General features: G+C 41.5%; 2 protein-coding genes and 2 pseudogenes across 3 annotated transcripts in view; 1 reads left to right on the plus strand and 3 right to left on the minus strand.

Moving 5' to 3' along the window:
* Positions 1-20,000, minus strand: part of LOC138003628 (endoribonuclease LACTB2-like) — a 98,744-nt gene that overhangs the window by 61,810 nt on the left and 16,934 nt on the right. The window lies entirely within an intron of this gene.
* LOC138004274 (uncharacterized) lies at positions 3,218-8,230 on the minus strand (annotated as a pseudogene).
* Positions 11,045-12,630, minus strand: LOC138004275 (uncharacterized; annotated as a pseudogene).
* On the plus strand, positions 13,304-14,368 carry LOC138004276 (uncharacterized). The gene has a single exon (XM_068850749.1). The coding sequence runs from the start codon at positions 13,304-13,306 to the stop codon at positions 14,366-14,368; it is 1,065 nt and encodes a 354-aa protein (XP_068706850.1).

The raw sequence follows: 20,000 nt of genomic DNA on the forward strand, positions 1-20,000 counted from the left end.
GATAGCGACCCGTTCACAGAGCATTTTTGTGTGCCGTTTTCTAAGTATGACTGAAACCATTTGAAAGATTTGCCATGTATACCATAATAGTTTAGTTTCGATAGAAGGATCTGATGATCAACAGCGTCAAAAGCTTTTTTCAAATCTAGAAAAATGACTCCATTGATTTTTCCGTTATCAATATTATATGCCCAAGAATCTGTCGCTTCCAACAAAGCTGTTACAGTTGAATGATTAGCACGAAACCCTGATTGATTTTGACATAGAATATCGTGCGCTTCCAAATAGGCATAAAGCTGTTCATAAACTATCTTTTCAAACACCTTTGCCACTATTGGAATCACCGATATTGGGCGGTCACCCTGTTTATAAAGAGGGGTAACCCTTGCATATTTCCAGTCATCTGGAAACGTCCCTTGACTAATGGATTGATTGAAAATATCACATATCGGCATACAAATAAGGTCAGCACATTCCCTGACAAACCTAGCAGATATTTTGTCAAGGCCCGTTGCCTTTGACTTGTCTAGTTTATTTAAAAGTGAAAATACTTTGTTTGGATTGGTGGGTTGGAGCTTAAACCCTTTATCTGTAACAGTAAGATATCTTTGATAGCTACCATTATCACAATTTATCTCACAGGCAAGTTTTGGACCAATGTTAGCAAAGTGGTTATTGAATTCATTTGATAGCTCCAAGGGATTAGTTATCGTTAATCCGTTCACTTTTAGTGACGCCACTGACGTTTTCCCAGATTTCCGAGAAGTTAGCTCGTTTATAGTCTGCCAGGTCTTTCGGGAGTCGCTGGTGTGCTTATTAAAACTATTTTGGTAATAAACTTGCTTAGCTGAGCGTATTTGCTTATTGACTATATTTCTTTGTTTCTTAAATAATGCCCAATCGTTAGGATCATTTGTCTTGCTAGCTTTGATTTTTAATATGTCTCTATTATGCATAAGGTCTTTCAATTCAGAGGTAATCCACGGAGAACTCCTTGAACAAACGCGCATCGTTTTCAGTGGGGCATGTTTGTCAGCGATAGCCAGAAATGTACTTTTCCATTGCTGCCACACCACGTTTGGGTTGGAAGACTCGTATACATTATCCCAACATTGAGATAGAATATCATAACGAAAATTTTGGCGATCGAAATTTCGGAAATTTCTATATGTAATAGAATTATGTCCATGAGACATCCCGTTCAGAGCAAGTTTTCTATACACACACCATGCTATGATCACTTATCCCGATATGACAAACTCCCGAACAAGCAATCTTATCCGAGCAGTTGGTATAAATTAAATCAATTAGAGTTGATGAGGTGGGTGTTATCCTCGTCGGTTCAGAGATGAGCTGCTCGAGTCTGTAGACATCAGCCATACTCCTTAATTTGGAAGTGTCATTATCATATCGAGTAGTGATCATGTCACAGTTCATGTCTCCCAGTACAAAAAATTCTACATTTTCACTATCCAATTTCCCGATTAGAGATTCAAATGGAGAAAAAATGCCAACGGGAGAGTCAGGTGGTCTGTACCAAGTAACAATCACAAAAGATTTTGAATTTGGCTTATGGATTTCCAAGCAAAGATTTTCTACTGCATCCATATGTAGGTCATTTCGTACTGTAAAATTGATTGAATTTTTTACATAGAAGCACACCCCTCCGCCGCATTTTGTAAGTCTATCGCGGGGAATTATTTCGTATCCCGGAATATGAACATCATGATCTCGAATACTCTCGTTCAGTTTCGTTTCATTTATGGAAACAATATCGATATCATTGTTTGCTAATAGGATTCTTAATTCGTCTATATGTGTAGTTAATTGATTAATATTGAGTGATGCCATTCTAAAACCGCGCAAAGGAGGCAATATCGATACAGATTTTTCGGCCCTTTGGTTGCTTAATGCATCCCGCACGGCATTGACGGACAGCATATTATCTCATTCTAGGTGCGATTTAAAATTATTATAAAACTGCTCATTACCTTTAAAATTTAAGTGCAGTCCACCTTTGTTGAGTCCACTATGAGATATGTTCTCATGATGGATTAATTTCCATCCATTTTGATGGCAGAACTTCTTTAGATGCTTGTTGGCTGTTTTCACTGCCTGGTCAAGCTTATCTTTTCTGCATACAAGCTCCGAAAGCGTGACTATAGTATCGCAGGTGCCCTCAATCTGCCTCACGAGATCCGCAATCGATTCCGCAACAGCCTTTGGATCCCTGGCTTTAAGATCATTAGTCCCAATGTGTAAAATCACTTCGTTGGGCGAAGATTCCAGATTAGGTTTGAGATAGTGATTCATGGCCTTTGTCCTAGCGCCCGAGAAAGGCTTGACTATAACCCTATGGCCGACTGCTTTTCCCAGGTCTTTTCCAGGTATTCTTGAGATCATCGAATCTCCTATGAGCAGGGTTGTGCGCTCTTTTGGTTGTTTTTCGGGTTCGGATTCTTTTCCTGTCAGGGTGTTATTAGGACCTCCTTTGTCTTTCGATTTCTTTCTTTTGTTCTTTGATTTCACAATGAAGCTTTGTTCTTTGTTGGCGCAAGGTGTTGATTCATCCATATTTTGGACAATGGTATGTTCGTTAAAGGTGTTATTCGTTGGACGGCATTGAGTAGCTGCTTCTCTGGATACGATTTGCAATGCAAAACTCAAAGAATCGCGTTCTTGGACTAACTTTTTATTTTCTTCCTTCAAAGATAGAATTATATCCCTAAGTCGAGAATTTTCGGATCTCAGGTCTTCCTCTTTAGTAGGTTTCTCTTTTATATGAGCCCATAAGTTCCGCACTTCAGATTTCAGACAGTCTAACTCCTCTTGTACTGATTTGGCGTTCTTGTTAAATGCCGGTGTAGAAGCTTCTTCTTCGTTAACGAGAATAACCGAGTTGTCATCAACCGGTAACTGGAGTAGCTTCTTCAGTTCAGCTTTCATAGCTTTTGCTTCCGGACCTTGAATTTGAAGGGTGCCGGTACTGTTTAATAAAACCAACGTGATTGTCTTCGACTTCAAAGAACTAGACCTTTCAGAGGGACTCATGGTTGCAGAAACTTCCAAATTCAGGACTTTCGAACAAAATTCCTGAAGTTGTGTTAGGCTCCCTTTCCACTTAAATAGACTTTGTTTGTCGTCCCAATGTAGGTAATGGTTTAAGGGAGATGAGGAAGGTTCAGTGCCAACAAATTCAATGGAATTCGCGGAGCCCTCAGATACACGTCCGCACACCATCATATTCACACTCTTGTGACGTTAAGGAGGGGGGAGGCGGGGTCTGACCTAAACGTCCAGTTGACGTTAAGTGGGGACAAAGTGAATACGTCAACGGCCCCTTAGGAAGACTCAGACCAAGAGCATTCATTATTATGAGGGCAAACTCCTCAAATTCTGGGCTAAAATCTCTTGGACAAATAGTTGATTCATTTACAAACTCTTCAATTTAGTCTGGGTCAACAGCTACTTTGTAATCTTGTGAATCAAACACGCAAGGAAGAAATAAACATACTGTCAGGTCTTCCTCTAGATCCACTACTACTTGCTGGATGCTATCAGATGTTGAGTCCACATTTCAGCAACATGGTGAAGCGCATTTCTCAATGATGTCATGAAGCAAAATCACACTGCATACAGCATACAGTCCCAGGTCTGTCAAACCTTTAAAGAAAAATTGATCCACCAACAAGGGCCATCCTTCACCAGTTGAAACCAATAAGCCTCAATTCTCTTATTAGCAGTGGATCTGCCAGTGGTAAAACACCCCAGACCAGAATTTTCATCATTGTGAGAGGAGCTTAGGAAAGGTTGGAGTGCTTCAACCAAACGGTTTTCCATTCCATCATCTGATCTCATCTTTCTAGGCATGCCAGCCACCAGCTTCACAGCATCAAGGAAGTATCCCGCGATCACCTCTGGCTTCTTATTTGTGGGACCAACTTCTAATCAGAGGAGCCTTTTTCAGAAGCCATCACTGCAGCTGTGCACGCTGAATCTGAAGGGTTTCAAACAATAGCACAGTCGGTTAGTGAAAGGCCTTGGTGCAAGAGGTCCTGAGTTCGATCCCTGGATCTCACTTCCTTGTTTCGACTTCTTTCCTTTTGGTGTAGCTTAAAGTAGCTTTAAATACCCTTAAAACAGAGCACTGATGGAAAGAGGGGGATAAAATGAACGCACCATCGACTTCCTGGGAGAATACCCTTGCTCTAGAGGGTAAAGGAATTACTGACATTAAATAAGGTGTTCCTTTACCTTTACCTTATCATGGCCATCAATATGCCATGTAAAGTTTGGCCTTTTGTGTGCTATGCACGTCAATGCAACTTCTTCTTGCACCTGCTTTCTACACTCTCTGGATCAAGCTCTCTCAGTAATGTCATCACCCGTTCTCTTTTGACTAAAGTTCCCTCTTTTTTTAGTCTCGCCCACTTTTCCGCTACCCAAGAAAGCAACCATATTTGCGCCCGAGCCTGACTGAGCATTAGTTTGTCAACTTTGCAGATCTTAACTGACCCGAGTGGTCTATCGAGACAACCAATAAGTAAAATCTTCAGTTGTTACTCATTATCTTTTATTTTATTTATTGTTATTTCTATGTTGTTTCGGGGTGGTCTGTAGAGGGGGTCCGTAGGCGTAGTCCATGAACCTGGTCTGTAGGGGGGTCCACGGATGGGGAGTCAGTGTTTTTGGGTCACATTCGACCTTCATCCTGTATGGCGACTGGATTAATAGGGCTTACCCCTTATGATGTCAACCGGAGGCGAGCCCATAGAGAATTGTGGTCTTGATAGTCACGCATACTAACCCTAACCCTAACCTAACCCTAAACCCTAACCCAAACATGATGGCGTTTTGCAGGTGGTAGTTGTGATGAATTGGAGGATGAAAATACCCTTGATGACCCTAGTTCTGCTGAAAACTCCTACTTAAATGACATTGAAGCTTTGAGGCACGTGCCTGATGTTGTTTTTTTGTGAAAAGCCGATTAACAAATCAAAGGGCAACTCTAACAAGAGACGAGAAGCAGCACAGGTCATTCTCAATCTTGAATCTTTGCACGGCGATAGCAGAGGTTGGACAAAATCTTTAAAACACTTGCGAGCCTTTAGTCATGCGAAATTGGAAAACAAACTAGTCAAGAACAATAGAGCAATGCCAGATAAGAACACTCTACATGCTTACCACAACTTGAAGAAAGGGCATGGGTTGTGGCGAGAAAGTGAGAAGCATTTTGGTCAAGGCAAACACTATCGCAAGAACTTGGGTATTTTTGGTGAAAGCAAGAGTTAGTGCATGAATGAAGAGGATCCAGTATTTGGTTTATGTGCATCTGAATCAGAAAAGTGGAGAGGTGGAATATGCGAAGTCTTGCTGTAAAGCAGGACAAGGGGGGTATTGTAACCACGTTGCAGCACTTCTCCATACCATGCTGGACTTTGTAAACTTGAGCTTCCATCAAATTCCACAGGAGTTAACACCCACGCAAGCTACCCAGAAGTGGTGTACCCTTAGATTGTAACCATTACCCTCATTTGAAAACAGAGTTCAACAAAAAGTGTAAAAGGCTACTTGTGAGTGGAAGAAGAGAACGTTATAGTGCAACACCACCTTTTGTCCGAGGAATAAACCAAGGATGAAATCAAAGCAATGGCAGAGCCCTTTAGGAAAGCTGATAGGGCTTTATCAGAAGCACTGTCACATCAGAGATGGTGTTGGTTGATCAGATTATTTTTGCAAATGTGCTGAGTGCCCTGGATACACTAGTTTTTACACAGGAACAGTTGAAACTAGTAGAAAATTCAGTTTTGATCACAGTTGATGAGGCAAACGAGATCCGTTTAAGTACCACGTGACAGAGTCAGGATCCGTGTTGGTATGTCAAGAGGTCCAAAAGGATAACTGCTTCAGTTTTTGGAAAGGTAATGAACAGATGAAAGTCAGTACACCCAACATCCCTAGTTATTCAGTGGAATCTTGTGTTATCTGTCAACAAACCATGAGTGAGCCTTCACGATGTCGTCTCAATGCCTGTACATTCTACTTCAATGTTTATAGTACCTTAAGGGCACTTAAGGGTATTTTTGTCAAATTGCCATCCATCAAATGCAAAGCTAGTGCCACTGATAACTGAATTTTCTGTGATGAGGGAGACAGTGCTACAGTGCTTCACAGGTTTTCCACATCAGAAGCAGATAGAAAATCCTCTTTACAAGAATTTCAGCTGCCAGCCAAAATCTCAGAGTGAGTATAACATGAATGCTTAACAACGTTACAAAACCGTCACAGGTCCTTATAAAGAAGAAACAAAAGTACAGAGGTGTTGGAAGCTGAAGAGGATGAAAAAAATAACCAATCAATGGCTCTTGTTGCGCTAGTCGATTACATCGAAAATTCAGTGGAAAGCGAAGCCCTGTTTCGTGCTGCTTCTCTGAGAGCTCCATTATGTTGTACGAAAATCGTCTAAAAACTCTTGGGGTGGCAGAATCAGTCAATAGATTTAGGCTTAAGAATAAGATCATCTTATTCTTAAGCCTGTGAAGTGGTTCAATATCATAATGAACTACTTCACAGAAGCAGTGAAGGACAATGTGGATATGTGGATTGCAATTTTGTATGGGTTGAAGCTTTCAAGTTCCTACATTACCATGAACAGGATATATCTGCCTTGGTGAGTAGACGTCATGTTTCCTCCCTGTCTTTCATGCTTTCAGTGGTTGCGACACAACCTCTACATTCAATAACAAAGGAAACGGTCTGCCCAGCATTCCTAGGACTTCACGAACGTGATACATCTTTGTGAGCCACGAAACAGTAACGCCTTCACTTGTCGAATGAGTTCCTTTCTGCTCTGTAAAGCAGGACAAGGGGGGTATTGTAACCACTCTCAGGGTGAGATTTAATTGCTATTGAGGCGAAGTATAACATGAATGCTTAACGATGTTACAAAACCGTCACAGGTCCTCAAAAAGAAGAAACAAAAGTACAGAGGTGTTGGAAGCTGAGGAGGATGAAAAAATTAACCAATCAAGGGCTCTTGATGCGCTAGTCGATTACATTGAAACTTCAGTGGAAAGGGGAACCCTGTTTTGTGCTGCTTCTCTCAGAGTTCCATTATGTTGTACGAAAATCATCTAAAAAATCTTGGGGTGGCAGAATCAGTCAATAGATTTAGGCTTAAGAATAAGATCATCTTATTCTTAAGCCTGTGAAGTGGTTCAAATATTAAATATATCTGGGAAATTTCAGAAACTTCATTCATTTTGGCTTTCCTAGATATCAAAGTTTCTATTAGTGGCAACGTGCTATGTACCAGTGTGCACTACAAACCTACAGATTCTCACAGTTATTTGTTGTATTTATCGTCACATCCATCAGATGTCAAGAACTCCATTCCTTATTCTCAATTTTTTAGACTGCGTCGTCTATGTAGTGATGATTTCGATTTCTCCAGCAAATCAGAGGAGATGTGCCAGTTATCCTGTCTCTGTGGTCAAAGTGGGCTGCCCGTACCAAATTCTATGGCCCTAATGAACCTAAACATGGCCCAATTAAGGCCTTAAATCTGCGCAGAGACCCAAAGGGCGACCAAAGATGAACCAAACAGCTCAAACGAAAAAAATTTAGGTTGAATTTTCGGTTGTCAACCTCAACAGTAGAAAATAAAAGAAACCCAACTTTTCTAGGTCGTAAATTTGGTCGAGTTAATGAGCCTCAATTGAGGCAAAAATTATTGGGCTGTAATTTAGGCTGAAAGTTTTTTGAGCATCGCTGAAGTTACATGAGGTCTGAGTGATAACGTTTGAAGTACAAATGTAAGCTTCTGCTGCACTGTTGCGCTGAGCTGAGGGCCCTGCTCTTTGTGACTGAAATAGAAGTAGAAAGACCAGCTGCTTTCGAAACGAGGCTATAATGAAAAGATAAAATTTTGTAAATATATAAGTTTATATGCACATTTATCTATATACCCACTATATTTTAACATGCCCACCTGATCACTTACAATCAGCCAAATGAACCCGTTTAAAATTCAGAACCGCGAACATGGAAAGCACCTTTGCCTTTCGTTGAGCGCCTTGATGTGATTTTTCTTATTGAATCCATAACGAACAGAACGCTTGAACATTCGGTTGTAGTCCAAACCATAAATCAAAGAGTTGTTCAATTCTACACGGTTGAACGCGTTCACCTCTGCTGTGGTGGGTAACATTTCAAGGGCAGGGCTCGACATTGCGACTCACTGGTCGCCAATGCGACCAAAAATCAAGCGTTGGCGACTAGATTTTTAGAGCTAGTCGCCAGTGGGCGACTAACCTTCACCTTTTTCCTTCATCCTTTTAACTGCAAAGGCAAATCAACCGTAGTTTTGGATAAAATGCACGATTTATGCGCACAGAAATAACAAAACAAACCCACGACTCTTCTGGCTCTTCGATCTCCATGTTTCATAATCGAGCGCCATGTTTGATTCAGCAGCTGGTATTGCGGGCGCACTTAACAACACGTGCAATCATTGAAGCGTGAAGTTCACACGAGGTCTGATCCCTGGTCAGATCATGAATATTTCATCGAATTCTAGGTCAAAAGATGCCTTAAATTCATTGCATACTTTGCTGAATGCAAACAATGTAGAATCGTGCAAGAAATTGATCGATGATTAGAGCTTGTTGTGGGCTGTTCACGCGGATAAAGCAGATTTTTTGCAAGCTGGCAAAGGACGACCTTGGAACCAGCCTGATACCAGACATCGATCACAAACCAGCAGGTCATCCTGTGGCGTTAAAATCCACTGCAAACGGAGATTGTTTGTATAATTCCGTTTCGCTTTTTCTTTGTTGTGATGAAACACGAAGTAACTGGCTGCGTCTTCTAGTTGCAGAAGAACTGTACTCCAATGCCGAGTCTTATGCAACGCATGAGATTTTCAAGAAAACTGCCAAATTTACCGAGATCCCGGAATCAGTTCTATTTACAGTTGCCTTGACGGCAGTTGGTGACAAAGTCATATCAGATGGTGGGAGTCAAACTGAAGCAGTCAAGGCTGAAGCTATAGCCAGTTGCAAGATTGGAGTATGGGGCTCCCTTCTTCACGTGATGGCGTTCGCATCGGTCATCAGACGGCCGATATATTCGCTATATCCAGACGTCAACTTCCGGTTCCGTCCTTTAATGCACCAGCTGCTAAACCCCTGACTTTCTGTGTTGGATGATGGGCGTGATCCTGTCTACTTGCTGTGGTCAAGGGAAGGGAGTCTTGATGACCAACCAAACGCATGGTACAAGCCTAACCACTTTGTGCTAGTAGCGTGGCTATCAGATGCAACCTCTCACACCCAAGCAACCCCCCAAGTACCTGTTACCAACATTTCGGCTAATGTGAAATCTGTTGAAAAGAAAACAAGTGTCGGAGCAAAACAGTGGAATATTTTAACTTTTCTTAGGCCGGCCCAAGCCAAACCGGTGAAGAAAGGGAAAGGAAAAGCTGACTATTTGCGTAACCAACAAGAGAAGACAGCCACCAAGAGAAGTGTAGAGAATGCAGAGCTAACACTTGATGACAGAGGACAAGTTACCCTTAAGAAGCCTGCTAGTAAACGCAAGTTTGTTCCGCAGTGGCGGGAGGAGTTCACCTGGGTCAATTTCGACAAAGATGACAACAAAATGACATGCAAAATTTGTTGTGCCTTTCCACACTTGGCAGGCAAAACGGAATTTGTATCAGGTTGCCGCACGTTCAAAAAGGAGACCTTGCAGAAGCACAATATTGGTGGACGTCATCTTTGCGCCCGTGATGCGAGTCTCGCAAAACAAAAGCCGATGGAAGATACACCCATTGCACAAGGCTTGAGAAGAGGGGGGGAGGTATTAGAAGAGCAGAACAGGAAAGAACTTGAAGTCAAAGTGTCTCTCAACCTTCAGAAAGGGTTATTACTAAGAGCATTTGTCGCTTCTGTTAGTGTAAACCTCACCTGTATGATAAGCTGAAAGGACTTCATTAATGCAACTCAATAATTAAACTGGAAAAAAAACCGCAACTTGCAAGTGTTTTGCTCAGTAGTTTTATAGTAACCTAAACAAGAATGGAGCCTGGTACGACTACCAACAATGTGGCAGAGCAGGGCCTAGTACCGATACGTCTGTCGATCGAAATTGCAAGGAAGCCTTGGCTTTTTAGCGCTGAAAATATGGAAAACTGGTGATTGTTTATGTTCAGGTTCGTCTATTTATGTAAGCTATAGACTCGATGTTACATGGAAACTTAACAAAAGTGGAGGAAGCACAGGAAACGTGACTGAGGCTGCTTTCACATTGATTATTTACCTCGTAATGCGTAATGATATGTTTTACGAGCACTGGCTTCCTTTTAAGGTTTAGTATCTCAGTCTTAGAAGCTTACGAGTACGTAAACTTAGGACTATAAAGAAGATTGCATGTGTAAATGATCATCAGAAAAATGAAGAAAAAAACATCAGTGAAAAAAGTGGCGACTAAAAGTTAAGATCTGGCGACCAAAATTTTTGGATCAGTCGCCAATTGGCGCCTTACTAAAAATGTTATTTTCGAGCCCTGAAGGGCTTTGAATTCCAACTCATTAAGACTCACTATATGAAGGAGTTGATGAACATTTAAAGTTTCGTACCGTTCTTGATAAAGGTTTGAAAAAGTGCAACAAAATTGCTGCAGAAGTTGTTCTTCTGTGGCAAGTTGTGCTTCTGAAATGGTGTCTTGCAACAGGAGGTAGATCGCTCGAACAAAGTAAAAGTAGTGCTCAAAATGTTTATCAGGCAACAAACCATATAGTACAGGAAGACCATAATAAAGCAAAAATGAGCGAAGCTCATTGGCCTTCCAATACTTTAAATGTTGTGAAATAGATCTTGGTAGTCTTGTTATGACAAGTGTCGGAGAAATGTTTTTCAATCGCTGATCAACCACGCTGACTACATGTAAGTGGTACAAACTGAATTCTTCCTTTGAATGGGTATTTCCGAACCACAAGTTGAGCAATAGTTTTTGAACCCCTAGGAGTACATCATGCATGTAATCAATGGCTGTTCTGCGGACAACGTCGTGATGCTGAAGAATGGAAAGCCAGCTGAAACCCTTGACGCCATTGACAACATACCTTGATTTCTCTGCCATCTGCTTCCTTTGCGTGCTGTAATGTCAATTCATTAGTTCTTAATTCGTTGAAAGGAAAGCCTCTTGCATGTCCCCGTTGTCCAGTTTTCACAGTTTTGCTAGGCTGAAGACATTTCCAGCACCTGTATTCCCCATTGTATTGCATGCTGTTACACACAAGGCATCAAGCGGGCAGATCACAAGTGCATGCCAGAAGTACAGACTTACAGAAAAACTTTCCTCTGTTAGGTGACTCGAATTCAACACCTGACTCAAGTTCCTTCAGGACATTCATATGCGGCCTTAGGAATGTCCACATTGCAGGTTTTTTTTTCACCAAACCACACACCAGCAAATAACATGTTTCATAATATAATAAAGGGGTCAAATTGAAACCTTTGAGGATTTAAAAACAGGCACGCCATCAGTATTCATTAAAAGCGAAATATTGTCTGCAGCATTTAAAACTCCCTTTCCCGATAGCTCCTTGTAGAGATTTCTGTCATAAATGTCTTCAATGTTATCTTCGACCTTCTTCTTTCTTTTAAACCGATATTGTAGATCTTCATGGAACGTTGGCCTTGTGAAGAATGTTCTTAACTGTTCTAAAATTGGTATTTCCACAAAGTACGCTACTGAATTTTTTGCTGTTAAATCATGGAGGCATCTGCCATTAGGACACACAGTTGATGCTTTTCTCTCAATATACTGCAAGCAAAAGGCACAGTAATACATGTAATGCACGCAAAGTGGACTTCTAAGCTTCTTGAAGAAGTTTTTAAACTTACTCACTGTATTCGGAAGACAGTGTGATGATGGAAGTGCCAAGGAGATGAGTGACAACAAATTTCCAATCGCTTGAGCGGGAAGAGTGTGTTTTATAGTGAAAAGAGCGAGGAGAACCATTTTGGTACCGACTGCAACTGTCGCTGTGGGGTACAAGGGCTTATTATCACTGTCTGTGGAAGCAACATGCTCCTCTGTTTTGTCCTCGACCAAAATTGCTTCCGTTAGAGTGTCATTACCCACCAGTTCGGCACTGTACGTCATCCTTTCGCTCATTTCAGTCATTTCATCGTCAGTAGTAGCAAACATCCCTTCTTCATCTCGTAATCCTTCTTCTATTTCATCAACTAAAGCTGCGAGCTTGTCACCCCACATGCCATCCTCTTCTTTATTGTGATGACGTGTCGAGGTTGACGAAGTCGGATTAAGCCATTCGGCAACCATCACTTCAACCATAGTTCCATCTTCCGTTAAATCTGTCAGTCTAGTTTGCTTATTCGGTAAAATATGAGACTGGTCTTCAGCAGGCTCAGAGTTCGATGTCTGATCCACGCTTTCCAAATGTGTTTCGGCTTCAATGGGTAATGAACACGAACATGACGAATCAACCTGACTTTCTTGGTACGCATTTGTCAAACCACTAAAAATGGGAATGAAAACTGAGCTAAATTCTTCTTGATCCTGATTAGTATACGTTTGCTCTTCTACGATGTTGTCGGCCATTTCTAAGATTGAGGAAGAAACTTTCTGGCAGCTCAGGCAGATGTTTACTGAGAAATATTTGGTTCAATTTGAAAACGGACATGAAAGAACAAAGAAGTGATAGTTCTCAGGCCTTAATTGTCAAACCTGTTGACAGATACTGTAGTCTATGTTCAGTGCATCCTACATGATGTATCTAGCAGTGCAAAGAGTGATGGGATTATTATTAAAAGCATGGCTGATTAGATTCGGAGTGTTTCTGGTGTGGCTTGATAATCCATTGGAATCGGTTTCAATACACGATTAAGACACGACATCTGGTGACGAGGATGATCTTTTAGGTCGTGAGAGTTAAATTATGGCCTCTATAAAAGTGGATGATCTACTAACAAGTGTAAAACCCTTCGATCCGAACGGCGAACCTTCGAGCATTGGCCGGCGATGGCAACGATGGATTAAAAGTTTTTCGCTATATGCCGACAGCAAGGGCCTCATCATCCAAGCAGATAAAGCTGACAATAAAGTGCAAAGAAGGGCTCTACTTTTGCATTGTGCCGGGGAACAAGTGCAAGACATCTTCGAAACTTTGGCTGATACGGGCACAGCAGTCGAGTATGAGAAAGCGGTGGATGCGTTGAACGCATATTTCATTCCGAAGGTAAATTCGAAGTACCAAAATCATCTTTTCCGAAGTATGGAACAACGAGAGGGTGAAACGGTGGCTCAGTTCGTGACCAGGTTACGACAAGTTGTGAAAGATTGTGATTACGTTGATCAGGCGGATAATCAAATTCGAGATCAAGTTGTTCAGCGGTGTATGTCCCATGATTTAAGGCAGAAATTGCTTGAGAAAGGTGACACTTTAACCCTAGAAGTTCTACTTAAAACTGCAGGATCATTTGAGGCTGTGCAAGCTCAACTGGAGAATATGAACAGTAAAAGCACTACTGTGAATCAAGTTCGTGACTCAAGCGCAAACAAGCATCATCATAAAGGGAAGAAGACATCGGGTGAGCCTGGAAACAAAACGTGTTACCGATGCGGCAACAAAGGACATTTCGGACGAGACCCGGAATGCCATGCGAAAGGAAAAACCTGCAGGTCATGTGGTGGTGCTGATCATTTCTCATCGCAATGCAGAACAAAGGAACATAAACGTAGAGGCGATAAGAAGCCAAAAGAGATGAGGAAAGTGAGATACATGCAGGCAGAAAATGATGACGAGGAAGATGAGTATGCATTCACTGTAGAATCATCGTCACAGCTTGGAAAAGTGGAGGTGATTGTGGGTGGATGTGTTGTGAAAATGGTGATTGATTCAGGGGCGAGCACTAACATTGTAGACAAAGGTGTATGGAATGACCTAAAGCAACAGAAGATTGTCTGTGTATCCAAGAAGGGTGACAAGAAGCTTTATGTGTATGGAAGCAAGGAGCCATTAAAAGTTTTGGGGACATTTTCAGCGTTGACGAAAGTAGCTGAGAGCGAGGTTCAAACTGAATTTGTTGTCATTGATGGTGAAGGAGAAGCACTACTTGGAAGAGAAACTGCGTTGCAACTAGGTGTGTTGAAATTAGGAGTTCCAGTTTATACAGTGCAGTCCAAAGAAGTGATCATGTCTGATTACAAAGGAGTATTTGATGGTGTAGGCAAGTTGAAAGACTATCAAGTCAAGTTACATGTTAATCCTGATGTACCTCCAGTGGCCCAGCCAGTCAGGCGTACTCCATTCAGCCTTCGCGACAAGGTGAACTTGTAAATATGGATATTATCGAGCCAGTAGAGGGCCCGACACCGTGGGTTAGTCCGGTAGTAGTGGTGCCGAAACAGAATGATGAAATTCGGCTATGCGTGGACATGCGTAGAGGCAACGAAGCCATAATCAGAGAACGCTACCCCATACCTGCTGTAGACGAAGTGCTACAAAGCCTGAACCAAAGCACAGTATTTAGTAAGCTGGATTTGAAGTGGGGGTATCATCAATTGGAACTCCATCCAGATTCCCGTAGCATTACTACCTTTATCACTCACTGTGGATTGTTTCAATATAAGCGCCTTATGTTTGGAATAAGCTCTGCCCCAGAAGTGTATCAGCATGTTATCCAGCTAGCACTTAGTGACTGTGAGGGAGTTGCTAACATCTCTGATGACATAATTGTACATGGCAAAACTACCAAGGAGCATGACGAGAGACTAAAGCGAGTCCTGGAGAAACTGAAAGAGAAGAACTTAACTCTTAATGCAGAAAAGTGTAAGTTTCCCATGTTTATGGGACTCATGCTAACAAACCAGGGCATTGGTCCAACTGAAGAGAAAGTGAAAGCTATTGTTGAGGCGAGAGAGCCGCAGAATGCATCAGAAGTTAGGAGCTTCCTGGGACTTGCTAATTACAATGCACGGTTCATCCGAGATTTTGCCACAGTAGCTGAACCTTTGCGTAGACTGACAAAGAAAGGTGTCTGTTTCAAGTTTGGAAACGAACAGAGAAAAGCATTCAATGAGCTGAAGAGCAGATTAGCAAGTGCTGAAACCCTTGGGTATTTTAACAAAGATGCCAGGACACTAATTATAGCTGATGCAAGCCCAGTTGGTCTTGGCGCTGTACTTGTTCAAGAGCAACAAGGAAGAAAGAGAGTTATCAGTTATGCCAGCAAAAGTCTGAGTGACGTGGAAAAACGGTATTCTCAAACCGAGAAAGAGGCATTGGCAGTTGTTTGGGCGTGCGAACGCTTCCATGTGTACCTGTACGGCATTGAATTTGCACTATATACAGATCACAAACCATTGGAGACAATATACTCAAACAAATCAAAGCCCTGTGCCAGAATTGAGCGGTGGATTCTGAGGTTACAACCATACAGTTTCAAAGTAAAATACCTGCCAGGAGAACAGAACATTGCAGATTCGCTATCACGCTTACTTCAAGAAGAGAACTAACCAGTTTCAATGGTAGCGCACAAAGTATCAGATGAATTTATCAGATTTGTAGCAGTAACCTCCACTGCACGCGCAATGACGACACGCGAGATTGAAGATGCATCAGCAGAAGATGAAGAACTAAGTGAGTTGCGGAATTGTATAGCTGGGGGAACTTGGAGGAAAGACCAGCTCAAGCAGTACATACCTGTAGCCAGTGAACTGTGTGTGATTGGCAAGTTTATCCTCCATGGTACCAGAATCGTAATACCCAGCAAGTTGAGATCCCGAGTTCTTACGTTAGCACACGAGGGACATCCTGGTATTGTTAGTATGAAGCAGAGGCTGAGATCAAAAGTATGGTGGCCCGGGATCGACAAAGAGGCAGAAAAATTTTGTAAAACGTGTTTTGGGTGCCAGCTAGTGAGCAGTCCCGCCCATCCCGAACCAATTAAGTCGACCCCCTTGCCACAAGGTCCTTGGCAAGACTTGGCCTTGGACTTGCTAGGTCCTTTACCGTCAGGCGACTCTGTGTTGGTCGTAGTTGATTATTTCAGCAGATATTATGAAATTGAGATTATGCGTTCCACGACATCTGAGAAAATCATTGCGAGTCTGGAGAGGATCTTCATGATCCATGGTATACCACTATCAATAACCAGTGACAATGGTCCGCAGTTTGTTTCAAATGAGTTTGAGAAGTATTTGGAAGACTGTGGTATTGAACACAGAAAGACCACGCCATTATGGCCCCAAGCGAATGGAGAGGTGGAAAGGCAGAACCGATCTCTCCTAAAAAGAATGCGGATTGCACAAGCTGAGGGAAAACAGTGGAAGGAAGAAGTTTGCAATATCTGATTGCATACAGATCGACTCCTCACACCACCACCGGAGTGAGTGCAGCTGAACTGCTGTTTGGAAGGAAAATTCGGACCAAGTTACCTGAATTCCGTGAAGATAATGTAGCAAGTGAAGTGCGAGACAGAGACGGCGAAATGAAAGCAAAGGCTAAGTTATATGCAGATGAAAAAAGGCATGCAGAGTATTCAGATCTGGTTCCAGGTGACAAAGTCCTGGTAAAACAAGAGCGGCAGAACAAGTTGTCGACACCATTTGCACCAGAACTGTATGACGTTGTAAGCAGAAATAACAGCAGCATTGTTATCAAGTCTCCTGAAGGTGTTCAGTATGAAAGAAATAAAGCCCACCTTAAAAAGTATGAGGCTGAAGCTGTTGATCCTCCTGCTGGAGAGAACGCTGTCGAAGTGGGACCAGACCCTACAGACCTTAAGACGGATTGTGGAGAAGCAAACATTGCTGCACCCACAAGACCTGTTCGTCATAAGAATTTGCCGGCGAAGTTAAAAGACTTTGATATGACTTGATTATTAGAACTGTTTGTGTTTAGCTAGGACATTGTTGAGTCATTTCCTTTCTTTACTAGTAACTGTAAATTGCATTTATCCAGGCAGAGTCAAGGTTTCATTATCTATGCAATTACTAAGTTTGCTCTGATTTTGTTCTCGTGGTTGTTAAGTATGTTTGCTTCCCATGTAGTGTTCCGGAAAAGGGAGGGATGTAGTGTATGTTCAGTGCATCCTACATGATGTTATCTAGCAGTGCAAAGAGTGATGGGATTATTATTAAAAGCATGGCTGATTAGATTCGGAGTGTTTCTGGTGTGGCTTGATAATCCATTGGAATCGGTTTCAATACACGATTAAGACACGACAGATACGTTTAAATTGATCCTTTGAGCATTATCATTGATCTGTTTCACTGGTTCTTTTGTTCTTTTCCCTCACTTTTAATTTGTTTAGGGTGTTCAGTAACTATGCAGTTAGTAGACATACTGACACATTTCAACTACACTGAGTCTTTATAAACTGTTGAATATGACGATTCGCGTTTGTTACATCCATATTGCTCAGTGTAAGGTGATCGCAGTACTATGATCGACTATGACATATTTAAGGGACACGAGCCACTGAAATGCATGCAACACAATCGCAAAAATCTTAAGTGCCTTCTATTGGCTCCTAAATTTTGGCGGTCATTTCCATTTTTCATTCAGTTAAACCGTTTCTGCACAAGGGCTTACAACATCAAGAAAACGACTTGAGGCATCGTCATTCGTGCGTGGACAGTCTTTCTCCAGTACATACACTCAGTAATCTTCGTAATCAATCTGACCAAAGCGTAAGTTTTGTACCTAGGGTTAGTGATGTGATGGGGAGACAACAAAACATGGATTTTTATAGCTGCTTGTATTTTTATTCTGACCAAAGCGTAAGTTTTGTACCTAGGGTTAGTGATGTGATGGGGAGAAGCAATGATTCATTGGAATCATTTTGAAGACTGAGAAGAAAGGTATATGTTGCAAGCTATATTTTACTACTGACAGTCTACATGTGTGTCTGCAACTTTCTAGACTTAGTCATATGCAGATACTTTCAGTTCTGTTTTGGCACTTCAGTGAATATAAATGGCATTTCTTTATTACTGAAATTATGCAACAGTTTGTATTATTAAACCATTTACCTGTGTTATACTACTTTGGCTGTAAGCACCAAAGCCAACGAATGATATAACAGTAACTATATACCTGATATTTACGAGCTCAAACTGAAATGAACCTTCAACCTGTGGTCTTGAAATTGTGGACATTAGTCATAACGTGAAACGCCTGCAGTTAATTTGAAACAAGAAAGTGATATGAAGGCACGAGTACTGGCGTTTTATCTGTGATAGAGTAGACCTCTGACATTTCCTCTATCAAAATTGGGATAAAACTAATAAACATTAAATAGTTAGTAATTTCATGACTGCGCTACCTCGTACAATTGCGCAAATGAGAGATATTTCAAATGAGTATCCAATACCAAGATTCCCCTATTCTCACGTGCAGTATATTAGGTTACCACTTGATACAGGTTGATTGTTTAATACACATTCACCCAACAAACTCCTGTTTCAGATTTGAGAGATTTAGGTTAAAGTGAAAAATACCCCAATTACGTCTTTGCAACAGGTACCTGCCTCCTTAATATTAAAGGATGAAGACCCAGTTTTGACCAGCGTACAATGCCTGCTGCAATCTAATAAAGTGGGCTATTTTCCGGCAATATGACAACTTAATAACGTCTGATTGCAGGTTACTAAAAAGATGAGCAACCATTTAATACAGCATACAATATAAAACTGAAATCACCCAAAAATTCCAAAAGCCCATTGCAATTTCAGCCTCTCAGATCAAAAAGAGCAGATAGAAAAATTTGCTGTTAATGGCAAGCAAGCACATTCAAAAGTGGATAGAAACTTGGCAGCTCTTATTGACTCGCCTTTGCTGGTAAACTCGGAGAGTCAGCCCGAACTTGGAGAAAAAACCGATGGTTGCACTGATGGCACCAGAAAACAAGCCCAAAAACTAACTGCCTGCCATGCAGGAAAGTCAGGAACAACAAAAAACTGACAACGAAAACAGAGCAGACAAACCAGAGAAAGCTCCGGCAAAAAAAGGAAGAAGGACGACAGGGAGACCGACCATATCGATTCTCGATGCAACAAAGTGAACAAGGGAAAGCATCCCAAGAAAGGGCCAGTGAAGTTGAAAGCCGACAAGTCTAAAGAGACCTGTACCAGGAAATCAATGGAAAAGTACTTTCTTAGGCATCGTAAATAAATAAAAAGGGTTGCTAAAACCATCGCCTAAAAAAAGTGTCAAAAACTATTCATAGGTTACACTTTTACTACATTTTCACACTGTATTTCTGATACTTTACCTTACCAAAGTTTACAAACTATTTCAGTTCCATCGGCTGAAGTACTGCGTTTCATGAGGGACATTTTAGCAGCCAATACAACTGATGGAATGGAACTCTTACCTAAACTTCCTGATGTTGCAATTCAAGATTACACCATTCGAACAAACCTGGAGCCACGACCTAGCCAGGTAAGAGTAACAACAGGTAACTAACTGGTCGAAGATAAGCTCAGACATTGCCCCAGCATAATTTTACAGCGTCAGTGATCACTGAACTGCTTAACTGAAAGCTGTTAAGAAACGAGCCTGAGGTTCAGCCTAAGCGGTCTCTTTCTTTTCCAAATGTGGCAATGGATCAATTGGCATAGCCTAAACTACCTTGATTAGTGTAGCAACATTGAATAAGCTACAGAGAATAAGGTATTTGGCTATACCCCACGTAGCACAAACATGAAGGGAGTTGACACGGAAAAAAAGAATGATGATTGGAAGGTATTCCTCCCGTGATCCCCTCTCGATTCAAGGGGTTTGAACTGGTTTTTCTCTCAACTTTCCCCTTTAACCACATGCTGTTAGAGATGCCGTTAGATAGTTGTCAAATGTGAAAGTTTGTTGGGTGGCCACAGTAAGGTGCATTACACTGTAACAATAAATTCTTGTTAATGTATTCATTTTTAAAAATGAAACTATAATTTAGCAAAATGTGTTAATT

Source organism: Montipora foliosa, chromosome 5 (genome assembly GCF_036669935.1).
Source record: "Montipora foliosa isolate CH-2021 chromosome 5, ASM3666993v2, whole genome shotgun sequence".
NCBI classification, from domain to species: domain Eukaryota; kingdom Metazoa; phylum Cnidaria; class Anthozoa; order Scleractinia; family Acroporidae; genus Montipora; species Montipora foliosa.

Excerpts from the sequence above, each read along its gene's own strand:
- LOC138004276 (XM_068850749.1), top strand. The coding sequence starts at position 13,304 with ATGGAACAACGAGAGGGTGAAACGGTGGCTCAGTTCGTGACCAGGTTA.